At 36.6% G+C, this 18528-nt stretch overlaps 2 protein-coding genes across 4 annotated transcripts; both read left to right on the top strand.

Annotated features, from left to right (window-relative positions):
• Window positions 1-1500: 1500 nt before the first annotated feature.
• On the top strand, window positions 1501-15116 carry LOC127795125 (E3 ubiquitin-protein ligase RGLG1-like). 3 transcript variants are annotated; one of them, XM_052326584.1, is made up of 12 exons: window positions 1501-1738; window positions 2890-3134; window positions 12379-12463; window positions 12539-12679; window positions 12770-12883; window positions 12973-13070; window positions 13428-13507; window positions 13587-13692; window positions 13787-13914; window positions 14020-14191; window positions 14616-14672; window positions 14768-15116. In XM_052326584.1, the coding sequence occupies exons 2-12, from the start codon at window positions 2913-2915 to the stop codon at window positions 14846-14848; spliced, it is 1284 nt and encodes a 427-aa protein (XP_052182544.1). In that variant the 5' UTR covers window positions 1501-1738; window positions 2890-2912; the 3' UTR covers window positions 14849-15116. The 3 variants fall into 3 exon arrangements, with proteins under 3 accessions (XP_052182544.1, XP_052182546.1, XP_052182545.1); XM_052326586.1 differs by lacking the exon at window positions 1501-1738 and adding an exon at window positions 1743-1867; XM_052326585.1 differs by lacking the exon at window positions 1501-1738 and adding an exon at window positions 2177-2251.
• Window positions 15117-15562: 446 nt separating this feature from the next.
• LOC127794294 (pathogenesis-related leaf protein 6-like) lies at window positions 15563-16560 on the top strand. Its single transcript, XM_052325274.1, has one exon. It carries the CDS (start codon window positions 16063-16065, stop codon window positions 16558-16560), a length of 498 nt encoding a protein of 165 aa, XP_052181234.1. The 5' UTR covers window positions 15563-16062.
• The last annotated feature ends 1968 nt before the right edge of the window (window positions 16561-18528 follow it).

Raw genomic sequence — 18528 nt, 5'->3', positions numbered from 1 at the left:
GATAGAGGCAGCGACGGGGCAAGGCGGCCGAGGCGAAGCGATGAGGCGACAGAGGCGACGGGGCGAGGCGGTGGAGGTTGCAGCGGCAAGGCGGCGATGAGAACAAGCTGAGGCAAAGAACGATGGCAAGTGAGGTTGCAACGGCGAGGGAAGGGGGGAGAGGGAGAAGGAGAAGGAGAAGGAGAAGGAGAAGGGGATGAACAAGAATTAATATATCGTGAAATATCGTGATATTTTAATATCAAATTATCACGATATACCATCTCCGTACAAATAGCATTTTCCATCCCTTTTTTATCAAACATTCCGTAAAGACTCCCCTAAAAGACTTTGACAGAGTCTTCTAAAGCCCATTGTGGTCTTCGTATTCTTCGGTTGGTGAGCCAACCCTTTTCGGCTACAATGTCAGTCAGTAGACTTGGATACATCACAAACAAATATTTGATTAATTATGCATTTTTGTTTTCTTTGTCTTTAGAGTTGAAAATTATAAGAATTTTTTTTTAAAAAATTCATATTTATTTTGGCCAATAATAAATTTTATTATTTCGTGAATCTATTTTGTTTCAACATAAATTATTTCAAAACTAATTCATCAAACGCAACCTATCATTTAGCTTGTACTTTAAGATCATAAGATAAAAAAAAAATTAAAAAATTCTTTTTTAATTATTATTAAATTAGAGCACCAAAGGCGCAACTCAATGTCAAGATGGGAATCACTTGACCAATTATTAACACCAACTTGGCTTCTTTCAACAATAATTGAGACTAAGCAGATTAAAATAATTAATTTTTTAATTTCTATTGGTTGAGAAGGAAAGGGAACTGTCGGGCCTTGGAGTTGGAAAAGAAAAATCTAAATTCAATCATTATCTCCGTCGACGCGCCAGCCAGGAGGTGATGGTAGTATTGACGAGACAAGTCAATGCCCACATTGCATTGCTACGTATTAGTGTCAAAATTTTGTTTTCTAAATATTTCATAAGAATAATTTTTATTAATTTAAAAATAATTTTATTTTTTTTCTCCCGTGTACATTATAATTTTTAATTTTTTGGTTGTCTCGTCGTTAAAAACAACTCTATTTTCATATAAAAAGACTATTTTAAATCACAACACTATTAATCTTTTTGTTTCTTAAATTATATTGATTATAATATGCATAATCATACAAAATATAATTGACAAACTAAAATATTTTTAGATAAATTTGGATGCGATATCAATTATTTTGATGTTTAATATTTTAATTCAACTAATTTATCATCTAATAATTATTATAAAAGTATAAGTAAAAGTTAAAAATAAGGTTGTAAATATAGAGATTATAAAATTAATTATTTTACATAAATATTTATTATATTTTTCATAAAAGGTAAAGAGAGATCTCTTGCGAAGATGAAGATGAGAGATTTGTATTATTTGAAAAAGGTTAATTTCAAGTACTTATTACATTGAAAGATATTTATCCGTTAAGGCCGAAACGGACTAATTAACTCAGGAATTGACGAGACAAAAAGTGTATAGTCCGTCAATGTTAATTTAGAGGGGAAGAAACTTCTTGGAAGCGACCTTCACCAGACACGATAGCAAATCCACTGTCAAACTCAAGCTACGCCCATAGTTTGGGGTCACCGCAGAGAAAGCTAATTGCATCATTGCATGGAATAGCTTTACCTACCCAAAACCCCCCTCCCTCTCTCTTTCTCTCTCTGCGCTAAGTGTTCTTCACGAGGTAACAGGGCTTTACTTCTAATCTTCGATGTGGTGCTGTCGCTTGCTTGGTCCCCAGTTTGAACTAGTTTTTTTTTTTGCCCTTTTCTGGTTCTAGATTTATTGGGTTCTGATGGACTGCCTTGGTTGAGTGAGTGCCAGTTTTATTATTTTGATTTTTCTGTCTTGATGATTTCTGTTTCTGTAGGGAATGAGCGGGGTTGGATTGTTCTTGGGCAACCATTTCATTTTGCTGGTTTCTTTTGTTGGATTGAAGTTATGGGTATTGTTTGGGGTGCTTTCTGGAATTGGTTTCTGAATTTTACGAAACAATAATTCTTTTGATTTTTCATTCCAGAAACAAGGAAAACTGGGTTTCCAATGCTTATGCTGCCCTAATAGCCAATTGTGTTAAACGAATCCATAATTGTTTCAACAATTTGTAACTTGTTTGCGATTTATTCAGGAGTGGTTCCACATGTTTCTGTGCTGATAATTCTTTCCCCTTTCGTCGCCTTCTGTGCTAAATTCATTGGTAAATTTTGTTGCATTGTTGCTGATATTCGCAAAACTATCTACTGAACTCCAAAATCTTGAGAAGCTAGATCCTTTCCATTAACCACAAGTTGTCTTATATTCGTGGCAGGGGTTCTATCAAATTAGTTAATTTCAGTTGAATTTGTTTTCTTTCTTATGGTATCTTTCTTTACTATTCGGAGGATATGTATCATCTAACTGAAGAGAATACCTATTTTCCTCGGAAAAAGATAAAGAGATATGCTCTTGATGGTGTTCCTACAATAATAAATATTTCCATCTTTGATTTCTACAATTATGGTGTTCCTCATTATATTGTACGGTTGGGAAAAACAAATATAACTTCATCTAAGGAAGTTTTTTTTTTTTTTTTTCTCCTCTCTTTTATTTTTCTTGTTCCTGATTGAATTTATCAGATAAACGAAGAAAATATTTGATTGTCTCACTGTTTGCTGTCGTTATAAGTTACAAGGAGAAAGCTTCACGTCCTGTAGTCAATATCGACCTCTATATTGTTTGATTCTTTTAATTGATATGGCCTTTTAATAGTTTTGTTAGTTGGGAAACAACTGTTCAGTTGAGTATCTGGAATGTTATCTGATAAAGTGGGGAAGTGATATTTCTCAGTTGTTGCAGATTGTTGTGAATAATAAAAGGCCATGGGAGGGAGAAGTTCAAAAAGGGCATGTAGCCGGTCTTCATCGTACGAATCTAGTTCACGTTCATGGAATCATCATGGCTATCCATCGTATCCTCAACCAAGCCAAACCTATGCTCCGCCACCTCCACCTGAAAGCTATGGTGGTTGGGCTCCTGATCCAAGAAGGAAGCTCGAGAGGAAATTCTCAAGAATAGATGACAATTTCATCAGCCTGGAACAGGTAACTAACATTCTAGTTGTGGCAGTAATGAAAAGGGAAAGATGATAGCCAAACTTATCAAACATTAAAACCTTGGCAATGCCATATAGAAATATGTAACACTTCCTTTTATTAGATATTCATGCAACTGCATTATTTTCTTTAAGATTAATGGCATCTACACATTTATTTGTGGGCTTCAGATATAACAGTGTCAAACATGCCAACGATTGCCATGGAGAATTGATAAAATGGCTCTAGGGATTACCAATAATATGTATTATTTGCTGCTCTTCTTTTCCTCCTTTCAGATATCTGTCAAAGATATACAACAACAACAACAACAACATATCCAGCTTTTATCCCACTATGTGGGGTCGGCTACATGAATTCTAGACTTCTATGTATTTCTGTCTTTTGTCATATCCTCAAAGATATATATATATATATATATATATATATTTGGTGCTCAGAAAACCACTGTTATTGTCCACACCAAGGGGCGTGAGAGGGTTCAAACCCACAATCTTGTGCTTGCCACGAGACACTGGTGTTGAAAGTGGAAAGTCAAAAAGGAAAAATTAGGCAAGTCACAACTTTTGACAATAAATATTTTAAGGAAAAATATGAGAAAGTGAGGGGTGAGCTTCAAGTATAAATACCCCCTCTCCATAAGGTTTTAAGCATCTCAAGCATCCCATTCTCATAGAGAGAAAAATAGAGAGTTAGAATTATTAAGAGTTTTTTCTCATATTTTCAAGAGAGGTTGTTGTTGTTATCTCCTTGTGATTTAGAGAGAAAGTTATAACTCCTATTATTTTTTATAGTGAATTTTTCTATTCTTGCTTGCGGTTTTTACCTTAATTTGTTTGGGGGTTTTCCACGTAAAATTTGTGTGTTCAATTATTTTTTTCAAATTATTAGCTGCAACTCTACTCTAATTCGGTGTTATTTCTCAATAAGTGTTATTAGAGCCTACATTGGGTTGTTTATATATCTACTTATCGTATGTTTTGTGGTTGCCACTATAAAAGTGGATCCTCCACATCAGTAAATAAGTTAGATTATTAATCACTCTTTTGAAAGGTACTAGGTACTATTCATGTATACGGGGTACTATTCACACATACGGTTACTGTTCATGTGAAATAGTGAGAGCTAATTTTTTGTGCTCAAAGCAGTTCATGATAGAAGTAATGGCGGCAAAATTTGAGATTGAAAAGTTTAGCGAGAGAAATTTCTTACTGTAGAAGTTGAAGATGAAAGCTATATTGAGAAAAGATAATTGCCTAGCGGCCATCAGCTAGGCTGAGTGACTTCACAGATAACGACAAGTGGAATGAGATGGACTGGAATGCTGTTGCAAATCTTCATTTGGCACTAGCAGATGAGATATTGTCTAGCATAGAAGAGAAGAAAATGGCAAATGATATTTGGGAACATCTTAGAAAATTGTATGGGGCCAAAACACTTCACAACAAAATTTTCCTTAAGAGGAAATTATATACTCTATGGATGTCAAAATCTACTTCGGTGACAGAGCACATCAATACTTTGAAAACTCTATTTTCTCAACTCACATCTTTGGGTTATAAAATGGAGACAAATGAACGTGCTGGACTTTTACTTTAAAGTCTGTTAGATTCGTATGATCAATTCATCATCAATCTGACAAATACTTCCACTACGAAAATCTTAGTGTTTGATGATATTACAACTGCTATTTTGGAAAAAGAAAATCGGCGCAAAAACAAAGAAGACAGATTGGCCAGTTCGCAACAAGCGGAGGCACTAATGATGGTAAGAGGGAGAACAACGAAACGTGACTCAAATGGGAGTCAAAATCGTGATAGGTCAAAGTCAAGAAGTAAGAAGAACTTGAAGTGCTACCACTGTGGCAAGAAGGGACACTTGAAAAAGGATTGCTGGAATTTGAACAAGAAAAATTTTAGTCCTCAAGGAAATGTAGCAAGTGCCTCAGGTGAAGGTGATGCACTGTGTTGTGAAGCAGCAATGACTTAAAATATTTGTTCATGTATGGTTTATTGACTCTGGAGCCACATTTCACATGACCTCTCGAAGAGATGGTTCCATTATTATGAATTGGTCTTTGAAGGATCTGTGTACAACTGTGATGATCATACCTTAAAGATTGTCGGTATTGGAACTATCAAGTTGAAGTTCCATGATGGTACAATTCGCATTGTTCAAGAAGTGTGGCATGTAGAAGGCCTGAAGAAGAACTTGTTGTCTTTAGGACAATTGCATGAACTTGACTGCAAAATTGTGGTTGAGAAAGGGATCATGAAAGTGATTTGAGGAGCGCTTGTATTAATGAAGGGAGAAAAGGTGACTGTGAGGTTATATATGTTGAAGGGAGAGACTTTGCTGGAAGGAGAAACATCAATTGCTTTAAGTAATCCAAGTGAAAGATCTACAACAGTGTCATTAGAAACTTGGACATATGTTTGAACAAGGAATGAAAATTCTTGTGGAGCAAAATCTACTTTCGGGTCTCACAAAGGTATCCTTACTTTTTTGTGAGTACTATATTACAAGTAAGCAGCACAGGTTGAAGTTTAACACATTAAATTCTAGAAGTAAAGAAATTCTAGAATTGGTGCACTCTGATTTATGGCAAGAATCGATTCCGTCCCTGGAAGGAGTAAAGCATTTTGTGTCCTTCATAGATGATTATTCAAGGAGATGTTGGGTGTATCATATCAAGAGGAAGACATATGTGTTTTCAATCTTCAAAGTTGTCATGACCCCAAGGAACCCCAAGGATATATTAGTAATACATGTTGTGTTTTCCTTATTAGTTGTATTTTCTGTTGTTGTTAGCATCTTCAATTGTAAGCCTATAAATAGGCTTGAGTAGTTAGAGGAAGGGGTTAATGAATGATTTGAATCTCAATTCCCTCTCTCAATACTCTCCCATGGCTTTTCTCTCTCTGTCCCTCAATTCTGTTATGTTCTTCCTTTCCCTCCTTTTTTGCTCTTCCTTCCTCTTAATTCTTATCCAAATTCCTTCCTAAACCCTAGCTAAACCCTAGGGTCATGACATTTGGTATCAGAGCTCCCGTTCCTCGGCGACGACTTTCTTTGTTGCTTCTCGGAATTAGAAGGCGACTTTAATAGCTGAATTCAGAAACATAAGGCCACGGAATTGATCGAGCGGTGACTTGTGTGATTCTGTGTAGCGAATTCTAAAGGTTGATTTTTGGAATTGGAAGGTTGTCGCGATCAGAGGCAAGCCTTCAACGATTGAGATCACTGTTCAGAGACAATCCTTCCTTGGCTGTGATTTCAATCAAACTCTGGTGAAGACGAGGCCGAGAGGTGAAGCAGAATTCAGATTGATCCTAGAAGGCGAATGTTATTGGTGGCGACGGAATCGTTAAACGGAGGAGGGCGGCTTGAAGTGGTGTTGAGATCCGGCGGATTCCGAGTGATTTGAGATCAGGCGAGTGACTCGGATTTGAGGTGTGTTGAATCACAGAAGAAGTGACGAAGTGTGGCGAAGCAAAATCGTATCCGATCAGGCAGCTTTCAAAATCGAGGATTTGTAGCAAGGACTGACGGAGGTTGATGCTCGGAATCGAAAGACTATCTTCAGTTGCGGAATCAAAATCAGGAAGACGTTGCAAGCTGAAAGAGTTCCGACCGGATATTGATTTAAAATTTCAAGCGAATAAGAGGGCATAGTGGAAGTAGCTCCGAAAACGAGAAGCTGGTCGGTGATTGGGTCTGGAATCTAACAAGTTACAGAAGGAGATTCAAGAAGCAGCAAACTCTGGGAAATTCTGGAGCCAATTGGACGGTGATTGGGCATGGGTTGGGGCGATTATTGAATCTGATTGACCGAAGGAAGCTAGCAATCGATTCGGAAGCCTCGTATTGATCCAACGAAAACTCTGTGATATAAGTAAAAGCATCTTTGTCAGGTTCGAATTTGTCGTTCGTTAATTTCATGTGCCTTGAGAAGTTTCCTTTAGATTCTCGGATGGTATGAACTGGAAATTGCTTGGATTTTGATCGTGTTTCTGAAGTCTAGAGTCATCGCTTAGTGAGCTGCTCCAATTTATTGCCTAAGATCGGTCGGATTAACTGAATTGAGAAGCAAAGACACCGATTCCAGCTAGAGGGGAAGTCACTATTGGCTGTTGCGATCAACTTTTGGCTGCTGTTCACTTGATCAGAAGGTGATTTTGATTCTATTAGGTTAAGTAACAGACCAGTCCGTGTGATGTGCTGTCGTTTGTGATCAAAAGGCAGCAAGGCCAAGCAACGTAGGATCCAAAAAGAGAAATCCAGCTTTAGGTGCATGCTGTGGCTGCCGCATTGATTTGTCCTAACACCAAACGGTTAGGCAAACTCGATTGGGCAACCTGGAGATCAACAACATGTTTAACAAGCTGTCTTCGCTACCTCAATTTCGTCTGTCACTGAATTTTCCTTCCTGGGCAGTAGCTGATCCAATTTTGCCCAATCAAGGCACCCTTCCTATGACCTATGGCTTGCAAGAGGCCGAGGGACTACTAGCCTTGAAACCGAAAATTTAGGTAAGATGTTCATCTTTCCACAATGCCAATCAAACTCCAATGTCTAGGGAAGGGGAGATCAGATGGACCGAACTTGCTGGAAATTTACATGACCAATTTGGGATGAAAAAGAACATGATTAAGGTGACTGAGGAGTTCAACAAATTAAGTCAGGAGGGATCGGTGACAGATAATTGGGATAGATTTGAGGAGTTAAGATCCCTATTGTGGAGTAATCAACCAGCTCTAACGGAGCATTATTTTGTATCAAGATTTGTTAGTGGTTTGAAGGACAAACTGAGGTCAATGGTCAGGATGATGATGCCGACAACTGTGAAAAAGGCAGCCAAGAGAGCAAGGCTGTAGGAACTCGCCTTGGAAGCCATTTTTAGAAAGCAAGAGTTGCAGCCTAACAGTTATATTAAGGGCAGACAATTGATTGAGGAAGCTTCTAAGGCTGCAAATCATGCCATGCATGAATCAGAGGAAAAATTAGAGTTGGACTGGCCAATTGTAACTAAAGATTTCAGCAAGGAAGAGAGATTGGACAATGCTATCGGTGGGGATCACTGTTCATATATGTTGGAGGTTGATGTATCAGCACTAGAAGGGAATGATGGCGATGGTGATAGTGTCCTTGCAGCTGATAAGAAGTATGAGGCTAATAAAGACCTAAGGATAAGGACGATAGTTGCAAAGGAAGAGGAAAAACCTGAATTGGATCAGGCAATTCAGGCTGCCAAGGAAGTAATGGTAATTGTTGAAGAAGCTATCAAGGTTCCACTCACAGAAAACTCTGCTGGAAGTGGTAACTTCTAGAAAAATCTGCTAGAAGTTAAAGATACCCCAACTAAGGATACCTCTACTAAAGAGAAAGAAGACATTGGGAAGATGGTGGGGAAATTCTTTGTGGAAGGAAATGAAACTTTTGCTGCTTTGATAGTTCTTATTTCCATTGGAAAGCAGCAGCATTGAACCAAATTTTGGCTTGCAAAGCAATTTGACTTAGAGAGATTATGGTGGAAGGTGTGATAGGTCAAATGGAATTAATTTTGAGAGCAACAAGGAATGGGTGGATGGCTGGAACAAGTGTTGCAGCGAATCATGATACTGCTTTTTTCGGAGGAAAAGACATGGAAAGACAAAAGAAAAGAAAAGTGAGAGATAAGAATAAGAAAAGGCGAAGAAGAAAACAAATTATTAAGGCTGGAATTGGCTGAATAATAGGGTTAACAGCTGCCAATTCTTGGGGACAAGAATTGTTTGAAGGGGTGGTGATTGTCATGACCCCAAGGAACCCCAAGGATATATTAGTAATACATGTTGTGTTTTCCTTATTAGTTGTATTTTTTGTAGTTGTTAGCATCTTCAATTGTAAGCATATAAATAGGCTTGAGTAGTTAGAGGAAGGGGTTAATGAATGATTTGAATCTGAATTCTCTCTCTCAATACTCTCCCACGGCTTTTCTCTCTCTCTCCCTCAATTTTGTTATGTTCTTCCTTTCCCTTCCTTTTTGCTCTTCCTTCCTCTTAATTCTTATCCAAATTCCTTCCTAGACCCTAGCTAAACCCTAGGGTCATGACAAAAGTATACAAATCGTGGGTGGAACTTGAATTTGGAAAAAGGATCAAGTGCCTAAGGTCAGATAATGGAGAAGAATATACTAGCAACGAGTTCACTGAATTTTGTAATCAGGAAGGCATTAAAAAACAAGTTCACTATGGCATACACTCCTCAACAAAATGGAGTGGCAGAGCGGATGAACAGAATCTTGTTAGAAAGAACAAGAGCAATTTTGGGAGTTGCAGGCTTAGAAAAGTTTTTTTGGGCAGAAGCAATTAATATCGCTTATGTGATAAATCGAGCCCCCTCAACTGCAATTGAGTTGAAGACACCAATGGAGATGTGAACTAGGAAGAAAGCTAATTATTCAAACCTTCATATATTTGGAAGTCCAGTGTACGTGCCTAAGAAATTACAAAGCTAGATCCGAAATCTAGGAAATACTTATTCTTGGGGTATGCTGACGGAGTGAAGGGGTATTGCCTGTGGGATCCCACTGCCCAGAAGGTTATAGTCAGCAGGGATGTTATCTTTGTAGAAGATAAACTACAGAGGAAAGAAGGTGATGATAGCACGGTGAAAGAAAATCAAAGACTATAGTGGTACAGGTAGAAAAGGAATTTGAACAAAATGATTCTTCTGAAGCAGCACCAGAGCATGAGGAACAAGAACCAATTGTGTCCTAGGCACTAGAAATTCGTCGGTCAGGGACAAAATATCTAGGTTGGCACTCGAATTATATTATGGAGAGCAATGTTGCATACTGTCTTCTAACAGATGATGGGGAGCCATCAACTCTTCAAGAAGCAATGAACAGTTCGGTTGCATCTCAGTGGATGACAGTAATGCAAGAAGAAATTGAAGCTCTTCATAAGAACAAAACTTGGAAACTTGTGTCGTTATCATAAAGAATAAAGCCTATTGGTAACAAATGGGTGTATAAGATCAAACGTAATAGCGATGATCAAGTGGAGCGGTATTATGCAAGATTGGTGGCAAGAGGATATGCTTAGAAAGAAGGGATTGATTTCAATGAGATATTTTCTCTTATTGTTCGAATTACTACAGTTTGAGTAGTCTTGGTAATGTGTGCTACATTTGACCTACATTTAGAGCAGCTAGATGTGAAGACTGTTTTTCTTCATGGAGATCTTGAAGAAGAAATATATATGCTCCAACTAAAAGGTTTTGAAGAAAAAGGAAAAGAGAACTTAGTTTGCAGGTTGAACAAATCTCTATATGGTTTCAAACAGGCGCTGAGATGTGGGTATAAGAGATTTGATTCCTTCATCATGAACCTTGGATACGTCAAACTTAATGCATACCCTTGTGTATATTTCAAGAGATTTGGTGAAAGTGATTTCACTATTTTGTTGTTGTATGTAAATGACATGTTGGTAGTAAGCCCCAACAAAGATCATATTAAAGAATTGAAGGCACAGTTGGCTAGGGAATTTGAAATGAAGGATGTGGGACGAGTAAACAAGATTCTAGGAATGCAAATTCACCGAGACAGAAATAGCAAGAAGATTTGGCTTTTTCAAAAGAACTACCTAAGGAAAATCTTGCAGCGCTTCAACATGCAAGATTGTAAGCTAATTTCTACCCTACTTCTTGTTAATTTCAAATTATCCTACAATTTGAGTTCTAGCAGTGAAGCAAAGAGGATGGAGATATCTTGAGTATTGTATGCATCAACAGTGGAAAGTGGAAAGTTTAATGTTCATTATGATTTGTACAAGACTAGACATTGGACATACAGTGGGAGTGGTTAGTCGGTATAAGGCGAATCCTGGTAGAGAGCATTGGAATGTTGTGAAAAGGGTCTTGAGATACATTAAGGGGACCACAAATGTTTCATTGTGTTATGGGGGATCAGACTTTATTGTCAAAGGATATGTTAACTTAGGTTCTGCAAGTGATCTTAACAAGAGCAAATCCACCACAGGATATGTGTTTGCTCTTGCTGGCGGAGTTGAAAGCTGGGTTTCAAAATTGCAGTCAGTTGTAGCTACACCAACAACAGAAGCAGAATATGTAGTAGCTACACAAGCTAATAAAGAAGCAGTATGGTTGAAAATGGTATTGGAGGAATTCGGGTACAAACAAAAGAAGATTTCTTTGTTTTGTGACAGTCAGAATGCCTTGCTTCTTGCAAGAAATCCAGCCTTTCATTCAAAGACAAAGCACATTCGAGTTCAATACCATTTCGTTTGTGAGAAAGTGCAGGAAAGAACAGTGGATATGCAGAAAATTCATACTAAAGACAACTTAGCAAATTTCATGACAAAGGCGGTCAATATTGACAAGTTTGTTTGGTGTCGATCTTATAGTGGCCTAGTAGGGACATGAACAACAGGAAATGGCAAGAAAGAAAGAATGGTGTGAAGATTGATTGATTCTCAATCAAATCTTCAAGTGGGAGATTGTTGAATGTGAAAAGTCAAAAAGGAAAAATTAGGCAAGCCACAACTTTTGATGATGGAAAATTAGGCAAGCCATAACTTTTGACAAGAAATATTTTAAGGAAAAATATGAGAAAATGAGGGGTGAGCTTCAAGTATAAATACCCTCCCTCCATAAGGTTTAAGCATCCCAAGTATCCTATTCTCATAGAGAGAAAAATAGAGAGTTAGAATTATTAAGAGTGTTTTTTCCTATTTTCAAGAGGGATTGTTGTTGTTATCTACTTTTGATTTAGAGAGAAAGTTGTAACTTCTTTTATTTTTCATAGTGAATTCTTCTATCCCTGCCCATAGTTTTTATCCTGATTTGTTTGGGGGTTTTCCATGTAAAATCTGTTTGTTCAATTATTTTTTTCAAATTATTAGCTGCGACCCTGCTCTAATCCGATGTTATTTCTCAACAACTGGCCCTGCTTGAGCCACCCTTGGGGACTAACAAATGGATTTCACTCTATGGCCAAGCAGGTGCATGTCTCAACTATGCATGTTTGAACTGTTTGCAAAGTGCAATATATATATTTTGTTGTCTCCATTACCTGTTTACTCCCTATGACAGACTTTTTTTTGGTGATATGTCTGTATATGCCTGTTGCAAATTTGAGATAATTGTTGCCTACTAAGAGGATATATAGGTGGTCACTCATCAAGTTTCACCTAAAAATATTAATCTAACTATATCACTTATACCACAGGTTACTGATGCTTTAGCAAGGGCTGGCCTAGAATCTTCAAATCTTATTGTTGGTATTGATTTCACCAAGAGTAATGAGTGGACAGGTCTGAAGTCATCTGAGTACCTAACATGCTAGTATTATTGATTTGTGTTTAACATTTGTTGATAATTGGTATTAGGTGCAAGGTCGTTCCACCGGAGAAGCTTGCATCACATTGGGGATGTACCAAATCCTTATGAACAAGCAATTTCAATTATTGGAAAAACTTTGTCGACCTTTGATGAGGATAACTTAATTCCTTGTTTTGGATTTGGAGACGGTACTTTCTGTAGCAAAGAAATATAAAATGTACTTTTTTAGATTATGGAGTCTACACAGATGCTGATCCTATGCGTTTCAATGTTGGCAGCACGTACACATGACCAGGAAGTCTTCAGTTTTTATCCAGATGGGGAATTCTGCAATGGATTTGAGGAAGTGTTGAGACGGTATAGAGAACTAGTCCCTCAGCTGCGACTTGCAGGTTGTAGTTCTGTTCATTCACTTTCTTTATTCATCTTATACTAGTTTTAGATTGTGGCTTATGGTTCTTTTGCCCCTTTTCTGTGTCAGGGCCAACATCGTTTGATCCTATAATTGAAATGGCCATCACCATTGTTGAGAACAGTGGTGGCCAGTACCATGTTTTATTGATAATAGCTGATGGACAGGTATCTACCTTGTTCTGGATTCATAATCTAATAGCCTAGTCTTTGTTTAAATTGCCCGTGGTCCCATAGCTTGTTCTGCATACAATGCCCCTTTTGCTTCCTAAAAATATCAACTCAGGCAAAATGAACACTTTCACTTGGTGGGCCAACTAATGGTGTTGTACAATGAAAACACAATGTTTGTTTATTGTTCCTTTGCCTTTGGAAAATGTGGGAGATAATTGTTGGGTTCTATTTTTTTTTAGTGAAACATCAACAAACTTGAATCCAAACTGATTTATCTAGTTACGTATTTTCTTTTTTGGTCAAAGTTCAAGTTTATATCTCAAGTTCTTACCAATAAGTTTGGTGCCATAGGTTACCAGAAGTGTTGATACAAACCATGGCCACCTAAGCCCTCAGGAAAAGAGAACCGTTGAGGCAATTGTGAAAGCAAGGTAACCTGTAGGCCCCTGTTTCCTTTGTACTGGCGTTGTTACCAAAACAGTTCCTAATGTGTTTCTTGTCAATCTGCAGTGAATATCCCTTGTCAATAATTTTAGTAGGGGTTGGTGATGGACCATGGGACATGATGAGGGAATTTGATGATAACATCCCTTCTCGGGCCTTTGATAATTTCCAGGCTAGTATTAGTCGGAAATAGTTGAACCTCATGTTCTTTTTCGGAGAGTTTGTGTTTCTAAATCCAAATATTTCTTGTTTCTTTTCTTCTTTAGTTTGTGAATTTTACAGATATTATGTTGAAGAATATGGACCGACCCAGGAAAGAGGCTGCCTTTGCTCTTGCAGCTCTGATGGAAATACCTTCTCAGTATAAAGCGACATTAGAGCTTGACTTACTGGGGTAACAACATGACTTCTCTAGATTAGGGTGTTTGGTTTGGCTAACATGTCCATCGACAACTTTTCTTATGCTCAACTGTCTGTTTATCTTTCATTTTTCAATCAGTAATACTAGAGGGAAGTGTATAGACAGGATTCCCCTACCCCCTCCTTGCTATGACTCAGGTTCTTTCAGCACACCGAAACATCCACAGCCCCGCAGTTTCCGCTCCAGTGCCCCTTCTTCTTCTGGATATGATTCAGCCATTGGAACAGAAAATTCTGCTTCTGATAGCCGCGTAAGTGCACCCTTGATGTATTCTCTTGCCTACTCTATCAACTTTTAAAATATCTTTGCTTTTGCACAATGGTATTAAGAGCTTTTCTTTATTTCTTCCTTTTTTAAGTTTTTTCTTGTTTCAAGAGGACGAGTCTCAGTAGCAACAGTAAATTTGCTTCTCATGAGTGGAATGCCATGGGTTTGACTGGTGGAATTGAACTCTTTACAACAACAAAAAAAAAAAAAAAAATGAAGAGAAAAAGAGTAAAGTGGCATAAAAATATGACTTCCCCTTAACCCTTGTAAAGCGGGGGGGCCTTTGAGCACTCTCGTTTCAACCTCCTTTATTCAACGAACAAACCATAACTAGTCATCTTATCCACACTTTTATTGCATGATCATGGATCAAGACGAAGCTCACTTGTTATTTATTATGCTCTTAGATTTGCCCAATCTGCCTGACCGATCCGAAGAACATGGCCTTCAACTGTGGACATCAGGTGGAAAATTTCTCTATGATGAAATACACTCTTTTTGGCGAAGGATGAAGCTGCGTTTATAACTATGAGTTTGTTCAACTTGTGGTGTTTTGCAGACCTGCTGTGAATGCGGGCAAGACCTTGAGTTGTGCCCCATCTGTCGAAGCACCATCCATACCAGGATAAGGCTCTACTAAGCAAAGGTTCATTATTGCTGCTACTGAAAGTTCTTAAGACTTAAGCTTTGCTGCTGTTGGATTTCATAGAATGCTGCAAGAAATGTCTTTCCATCTGGGAACTTGGGTGGTGATTAGGTCTTGTGTTCTGTACATAATTCACTCTATAGATCCATCTCAAGTTTTGTTCGGGTAATATGTCTGTCTACTGATGAGCTCTGTAAATGTAATAAATATTTTAAAATATTTATTAGTAATTAAGAGATAGTACTATTATTTTTTGGGGGGTTTTGTAAGTTGTTATTTATTTCAATAGGGTATGCTGGTATAATTATAATTTATAGAAAGACCACTATTATGTAATAGATTGACAACATTTGTTTTTTTTTTTATTTGGACAGAGTTTGTACGCTCTAGAAATTTTTAGTACAGTTAAAAAGAATTGGAGACATTTCTTCACAAAATCATTAACTAATATTCAAAGTCTATACACACTTTTACAAAAATAGTTATAATTTTTTAAAATTAGATTGATAATTTATTCTGTAGACCCATCTAAGTTTTGTTCATGTTATATGTTACCAATTGATGGGCTGTGTAAATGTAATAAATACCCTAATATATTATTAATATACAAGAGACAATACTATTATGTTTTTCTTTCTGGGTTTTTTCATTTATTACTCGTTTAAATGGGTATTTTGAACACTCCCATATAATAGGTTTGACAACAATATTTTTAACAAAAATTCTATAGCTTGTTATTTTTGGACACTTTAAAATTGCTCCCTCTTATTTAATTAAATTCTGAAGACACAGTAAGAATCAACTCTTACGGATAATTTTCTATGTCAAACGTGGAAGCATGATGCTAATTTAAAATTTCATAGCAAGGGACATCATATTTGACTACTTAATTCAGTACTTAAAAATGGCAGTTCTAAATCAAAAACACTTAAACTGGAATAAATAAACTTTAATTAAGAACCAATGATTTAATTTCTTTTTTCTTTACAAAAACTTTGACAAAATCCAAATTTAGGCGTCTTTTACTCTATTCTTGTGGTGTTGGAGGGTTCTTATTTCCTAATTCCTCCGTTAACAATGCAGGTATTGTATGATTAGTAATTAGGTTACTAAAAATACAAATTGACTTAGTCCCTATAAATCCCCTCAAATCCTACCATTTCAGTCTCATCCTCCCCACAAAAGCTTGGAAACCCCATTATCCAACGATGGCAGTTTCCAAGCTTTCACTCTCCATTGTTGTTTCCTTAGCGATGGCCTTGGCCATGGCTCAACTCTCCCTATCCCAAAACTCCCCAACAGACTTTCTTGCCCCGCAGAACGCCGCTCGATTGAAGGTCGGGCTCAGGCCATTAGTATGGAACACTACATTGGCGTCCGATGCTGAAAAATATATCACCGAGAAGAGTGGCGACTGCATCTTGTATCTTGTTGGGGAGACTCAGAATAACGCTAAAGGATCAGGTGCTTTCAATGCGGCGGATGCAGTGAAAGCGTGGTTGGATGAGGATCAATATTATGATCGCGAAACCAATGCCTGTTGCGAAGAGGATGGAGCTGAGTGCCAGCGTTATAAGCATATTGTCTGCCGCAACACCATCAGTGTCGGTTGCGCCAGGGCTCGTTGCAAGAATAGCGATGAGTGGCTCGTCAGTTGTAACTATTATACCCCTGGAAATTATTGTGGCAGTTGGCGTCCTTACTAAATATATTATGGAATTGTGATCAATAATATATGTTTATTTTCTGTTACAATTATTATAGTATTTGATAAATATGTAGATGGAATATTATACACCAACTGCCTATAATCTCCTTGGATTGACAGAGTAAATGTGTCACACCTCCAAATTTATAGGGGAGAACATAATGATGGCCCTCGTTCAAATAAACAAACAAGGTCAGTTCATTGCAATAAAAATTCTTCATCTATCAAGAAAGGTGACGGTTTTGGTTCAAGTTCAATGAGATATTTAAATAAGCCTATTCTTTAATATCTCTATTAGTTCCAAACATTTATGTCAGATAAGATTTATAGATTGTATTTAAAATTCCTTTTAAGTTATATTTAATTTCAAAACAAAATTATAATTTTTTTAATAGTAGTTAATTTTTTTTATAAATAAAATAATAACACATGGAGGTTTAATCCCAACATATGGAATTAGCTACATAAATTTTAGCTTATTATTTATGAGATTTTTATAACTTATTATCATTTTCAGATTTTTTTAGCAAAACTTTTCCATCTTCCTCTTATGTTTTTTGTATATTTTTTTCTAAAATAAAAAAATTGTGAAAATTTTTGAGATATTATAAAGGGGACTTGGATTTATCCATTTCTTGATTATAGGGGTTGTTTGGTGTTGGGCACTTATCTTATGGTAATTGTCTCTAGATAGGACTTAACAAATAAATGTTTCGAGACTTTCTTTTGCTTGAATTATATTTTTGTGAAGATTATCTCTATCATAATCTTGAGGATACTTCGGTGCATGCCCACCTTCTGTCTAGATTAGATTTTCTTGCTTTACTTATCTTGTAGTAATTTGAGAGTGCAATTCACTTGGGATTCGAATTCTTCGTGATAAGCAGCAAACATTCAGATTCAATCCATAAGTTGATCAGATGTTTGACCTCCAACTTGGCTTTATTGACTTCACCATTTGTCTTACGCGGATTTTTTAATTTTTTTTGAACATATCATATGGGCTCTATAAAGATAGAATAATATTAAGTATCGGAATTGATATAATGCCATCAATCATGTGACATCTTCTTATTAGAGGAGGATAAAAAAATTATGTGTCATTGTCTTATCCGACTAATACTTCCTCTATTGAGAATGTGACACATGACTGATGATAGTATCATCAGTCGTGACTTCTATCATTATTAATGAACATATTAAATATGGTAAAATATTATTAATATGTGAGAGACAAGGGGTGAGCAACCAATCGAACTACAAAGTCGAAGAGATTGAAATTGCACCTAATAACCAATGTTTTAAAAATTAGACCGGAGAGCGAACCAGCCTATTAATTGGGTCACGGGTCAGTTGGTCCGACCGGTTAGACCAAAATAGTTCGATCGGATGATGTCATATATATTTTTTATAATTAAATAATATATATATTAAATATATATTTAAAATACTAATGTTCTATATATTATTATGAGAAATACTATTATTAACTAATATACAACTAATATTTTATATATAATTGTTATATATATTATTAAAAAATTAATTAAGAATTAAAAATTTAAAAATAAGTGAGAGGGTGAAAAAAACTGGGGTCAACCCAGTTCCCGGTTCACCGGTCCGACTGGATTTTGACCGGATTAAAGGAGGTTTAACTTTTTATGTCAAACCAAACCAGATAGGCCATTGATTCCTGGTTAAACCGGTCCGACCAGCTAATCCGGTTCGATTTTTAAACAATGCTAATAACTGAACCGAATGAAACGAAGTTTCTTATTGATCGAACAAATCGAAGAAAACTTCAATTTTATTGGTTAACTAAATAGACCAAACTTTTAAAATGTGCATATCTTTGTTTTTTAACTTGATTAAGCTAAATGACAACCTATTTAATTAGTAAAAATTTAAAATATCAATAATTTTAAACAAAAAGAAAGTACCAAACAAATTTTATTACAACATTAGT

The sequence above is a fragment of the Diospyros lotus genome, chromosome 2 (genome assembly GCF_014633365.1).
Source record: "Diospyros lotus cultivar Yz01 chromosome 2, ASM1463336v1, whole genome shotgun sequence".
In the NCBI taxonomy this organism is placed as follows: Eukaryota; Viridiplantae; Streptophyta; class Magnoliopsida; order Ericales; family Ebenaceae; genus Diospyros; species Diospyros lotus.
This window is presented reverse-complemented; position numbering and strand designations above follow the sequence as displayed.

What these genes read in the sequence shown, in the direction of transcription:
- LOC127795125 (XM_052326584.1), top strand. Translation starts at nt 2,913, where the DNA reads ATGGGAGGGAGAAGTTCAAAAAGGGCATGTAGCCGGTCTTCATCGTAC. An exon ending in ATTTCATCAGCCTGGAACAG is followed by an intron (nt 3,135 to 12,378) that starts GTAACTAACATT and finishes CTTATACCACAG; the next exon opens with GTTACTGATGCTTTAGCAAG. An exon ending in CCTTCAACTGTGGACATCAG is followed by an intron (nt 14,673 to 14,767) that starts GTGGAAAATTTC and finishes GGTGTTTTGCAG; the next exon opens with ACCTGCTGTGAATGCGGGCA.
- LOC127794294 (XM_052325274.1), top strand. Translation starts at nt 16,063, where the DNA reads ATGGCAGTTTCCAAGCTTTCACTCTCCATTGTTGTTTCCTTAGCGATG.